The sequence below is a fragment of the Mus caroli genome, unplaced genomic scaffold (genome assembly GCF_900094665.2).
Source record: "Mus caroli unplaced genomic scaffold, CAROLI_EIJ_v1.1 scaffold_9775_1, whole genome shotgun sequence".
Lineage (NCBI taxonomy): Eukaryota > Metazoa > Chordata > Mammalia > Rodentia > Muridae > Mus > Mus caroli.
The window spans coordinates 9,536-14,187 of NW_018389048.1; the positions used below are offsets into that span (position 1 = coordinate 9,536).

At 34.9% G+C, this 4,652-nt stretch overlaps 1 protein-coding gene across 1 annotated transcript; it reads right to left on the minus strand.

The window, feature by feature from the left end:
- Nucleotides 1-2,938: 2,938 nt before the first annotated feature.
- Nucleotides 2,939-3,883, minus strand: LOC110287907 (olfactory receptor 150-like). Its single transcript, XM_021154403.1, has one exon. It carries the CDS (start codon nucleotides 3,881-3,883, stop codon nucleotides 2,939-2,941), a length of 945 nt encoding a protein of 314 aa, XP_021010062.1.
- Nucleotides 3,884-4,652: the final 769 nt, after the last annotated feature.

The following is a 4,652-nucleotide window of genomic DNA, read 5'->3' on the forward strand; positions in this document are numbered from 1 at the left end:
ATGGTAGAAATGAAACAGTCCTACCCAGCTACAGCACACATGGACTTGAATGGGAAACAACAAAGATGTTCTAAAGGGACTGGTCACACAAAGCTGACTAGTTGAACTTAAGACCCTCTTTTCTAGGGGCCTATCATGATTGTCCTCCGAAAGACCCAACAAGGAGAAAAAGTCAGATGCAGATATTTGCACCCAACCAATGGACAAAAGCTGCTGACCTCAGTGGTTGAATCATGGAAAAGATGGATGAAGCTGAAGAAGTAGGCAACCCTGCAGTCTCGATTAAACTGGACCCTCAATATCACTCAGAAACTGAATCACCAACCAGGAAGCATACACCAGCTGATAGGAGGCTCCCAACACATATACAGCAGAGCAATGCAGGGTCTGGGTTCGGTTCGAGAAGATGCACCTAACCCTCAAGAGACTGGAGGCTCCAGGGTGTAGGGAGGTGTGGATGTCTGTGGGATGGGGTTAGGGGTGGGGATGTCCTTGTGGAGACAGGGGTGCAGGGAAGAGGTATAGGATGTAGAACAGTTGGAGGGAGGACTGGGAGGGGAATAAAACCTGGAGTGTAAAATAAAAGAGAAAATAAATAAATAAATAAATAAATAAATAACAATAAAAGAAATATGTGTAAAGTTTGGAAGAACAAGATAGCATCAAGAAGACACTTCAAATAGTGTAATTACTGAGAATAAAGATGGGATACAGACTGAATACAGAATAGTTGAAGTATCCTAGGAACATGATTATTCAGCAGAATTACATCTTGAGTTTTGTTAGATATTTCAAGACATACTGTGACTAAATTGGTATGATTTTATGTGTGCAAGATATGATCGTATATTTTGTATATGCAGCTTATCTCAACTCAGAGAAGGTTCAATGTGCATAAAGAGATCTGTGTGATCACACTGGAAATGGCTTAGTAGAGAGGGAGGGAAAAGCATGTAATTTGGAAATGTCTTCCTTTGTCTTCTGAACAATATTTCTGGGCAGTCTTGAAGAATAATGATATCAAAAGACTTATAGCTAACACTCGAATTAGAATATAAATATATGAAGCTCAATAACCTCAGAAACTATTCTATGGAGAGGTCACACAAAACATTTTCCTATTTCTCCCAGCAGGAGATGTGGAAACTGAGGTGCCATTGAAGCCAGATGCCACTAAGAGCCACTAAAACTTTCAAAGTGGGCTGGTTACTTCCCAAAATGAGTGAGTTAAATTCCTACTCCATTAATTCCAACAGCAAAATAGGAGTTTGTTTCCATGTAGTTCTTTGTGTAGGATTCAGTCCTTGGGGACTATCTCCTATAAAAATTAAATGCACTAATACCTAAGCACTGTGCCTTATGCTTTGTTCTTAGTTAATTAGCTATGCTTATATTTTCTCACCTAAAATCTTTAGAATTTAATTTTCCTGGGAGTTTCACATTCTCTTGCTAGATGTTAGTTGTCTTTAAAGATATATCTGGTTATTAAATTCTTATTGATAAAACAATGCTTTCTATCTATGCATTGTATAACATTAAACTTGCAATTAGGGTACAACACTAGCTCAGCTTACCCTGTCTAATAACTGTCAAAAACATGACTTATAACAAGTGAGAACATTTGGTCCTCTACTTATAGGAACATACCACACACAGGGAGATGAATCCTCCTTTCCAAGAAACTTGATGGTGTTTTGTATTTCAGGACCATACCAGGAAAGTCTAGTTCTTCCACTTCAGTGAGATTTCCTCAAATAGAAACTAAGATAATTAAATCCTAGGTTATTTACAATCACTTATTGGTTCATGAGAAAATAGATTCTGACAAATGTCCTACTTCATGAAACCTTCCCATGTAAATATTTGATATGCCTATGTTAAAAGTTACTGCCATCTGTGTGTTTTTAACAAGCTCTGTGTGTTTTTAACAGCTTCCTTATAGTGTGAATCTTCATAAATTTAATTTTTTATTGTTTTCTGTAATTTCCAGCGAAAACTTTTTATTTATCAGGAATCTGTCCTTGGGTGTTGTGAAGTAAATATCTACTTTTTTAAGTAATACAAGAGCTTAATTAGCAAAGGAGATCAAAAGTAGGCATTAGTTAGAGGTCTCTTTTTCTGACCCTTCTCCTTCAGAATTGATCTTTACTTTCAGAGTAATACTTACCACTAGTCTGAAAAAAAATTATAATTTTATATCTTTTTCCCATATGAATAAGTGATACAAATAAAAGTTACAGTGTAAGAATTAACTTCTTAGTCTGAAACTCATAAAAGTAGGCAAGAAAAGTAGTGTAACTCTACATGAGGAAGAAATATGAATAAGTATGAGTCAAACAGAAGTGATAAGAATGTTGAACAGAGAGCCATCATAGTGCAAAGTACATCCATTCCTCTCTATCATTGCTGCTGTACATTAAGTTAGTGAAGTCACCTGGTGTGTAGGCCTGCAACAGAATCTGTCCTTTGCTTCCATTGACACTATTGTAGTTCTAGATATTCTTATAAAAATCAGAGTTGGGTATTGTTTATTTCAATTGTTTGACATACACACAAAGGAAAAATATTTTAATTTGCAAATTAATCAAAAAAGACATCTACAACCATTGAGACAACCAAGGGCTAGAGAATAAATTTTATTCCAAATTTAATATTGTGAAGTTTGCATAATAGAGCAGTATTCATATATGTAAGTATAACCAACCAGACAAAGGAATTTGAAGTAACTTCAGGGTGGGATATAGTTGACTACCTGAGGATGAACTCAGCTTTTACCAGAGAATAATATTTCTCCATGGATATGAGTCTGAGAATCTTCTTCTATTTTGGTACTTTTTTCCCAAATAAAAACATACAACAAATAATCATATACTTAATGTTATCAAATGTTTGTTATAATCTATATCCTCCTGTACACTGCAGTAATTTCCAAGAAAATCTACTCCTTGTATTGAGGAAACATGTTTTGTAGTAACTTTTTTAGGGCAACTTTGACATCTTTATTTCTCAGGCTGTAGATCATGGGATTCAACATAGGCACAACAATGGTATAAAACACAGATGACACTTTCCCTTGGTCCATGGAGCTGACTGAAGATGGTTGTAGATACATGAATGTTGTAGAACCAAAGAAAATAGTAACAGCCAAGATGTGGGAGCTGCAGGTGCTAAAGGCCTTGACTCTGCCCCCAGAGGACTTAATGTGCAAAATGCTGACAATGATGAAGATGTAAGAGCTAAAGATGGTCATGGCTGGTACAATAATATGAAATGCACTGAAGGAGAGTGCTAATATTTCATTGATAAAAGTACTAGAGCAAGACAGCTCAAGTAATGGGAAAAGATCACAAAAGTAGTGATTTATTTCATCAGCCTTACAGAAAAACAGTCTTAGCAGGAAGACAGTGTGAACTGTAGCACTTAGTAAGCCAATACCATACACCACAGCTACCATCAACAAACAGACTTGATAGGACATGGTTACTTTGTAAAGCAAAGGGTTAGATATAGCCACATAGCGGTCATATGCCATTGCAGCCAACATGTGACTTTCTGCAACAACAAAAGTACAGAAGAAATAGAACTGAGCTATGCATTCTGGGTACAGGATGACATTCTTCTCTTTCACAAAGTTCAACAGCATTTTAGGAACAATGACAGTAGACTGACAGCAGTCAATAAAGGACAGACTGCTGAGTAAATAATACATAGGTGTATGTAGCTGAGAACTAATCAGAATCAAGATCATCATTCCTAGGTTTCCAACAACTGTAAGCAAATAGACAGATAGGAAGATAAGGAATAGAGGCAATTGGAGCTCTGGATTCTCTGTTAAACCAGCAAGAATGAACTCTGCCACTGAGGTATGATTTAATTCTTCCATGGTCTTCTGGAAAGTATATGTAAAAAAAAAGTTATATAGAAGAAAAATTTTGAGTATCCATTCTCCTATCACTCAATGAATTTTGAAACATAATTCAAATGCTTTCTGATATCTGCAACTATTTGCCATCCTCTTTTTGATTTGAGCAGTCAGAGATTTTTTTCAGTCCTGGAGAAAGGAGAATGCAAATATAATTGTATGTATTACATACTTGTGACCTTAATGTAAGAATTGTTTTTATTGGTACCTATTTTCTACCTTGTTTCAGTTCATTTCAAACCATTGTGACACCTTTAATCGAATGGATCAATAATTTCTCATGACTCATTTATAGCATGTCTCCTTTGGTATAAATTGTTTTGCATGTAATAAAGTAAAAACATCCACAAGTGATTCATAGCCATAATTACCATTGATAGTGAATAATTGAACATTTTATACTGAAATAATAAACAGGAGAATTGTCTACCTTTTCCTTTTAATTGTAGATATTGTTTTTGGAAATTAGACACACACACAAAAATGATCAAAATAAACCCAGTAGGTTAAAAATCAAGAAATTAAAACTTCTACTAGTACATATATATAATTGATCATATAGAAAATCAAAAATTGGTTAAAAAGAACTATTAAATATAATTAACAGCATATCTAGGTAATGTTAGAACTCAGAAATCACAGAATAGATGTTGAAGATGTTGAATATGTTAAAGATTAAGAAATCATCAATAAAACTTAGAGATACTGTGTAGTTTTCTTTTTACCCTTT

Coding starts and splice junctions, on each gene's coding strand:
- LOC110287907 (XM_021154403.1), bottom strand. CDS start 3,883: ATGGAAGAATTAAATCATACCTCAGTGGCAGAGTTCATTCTTGCTGGT.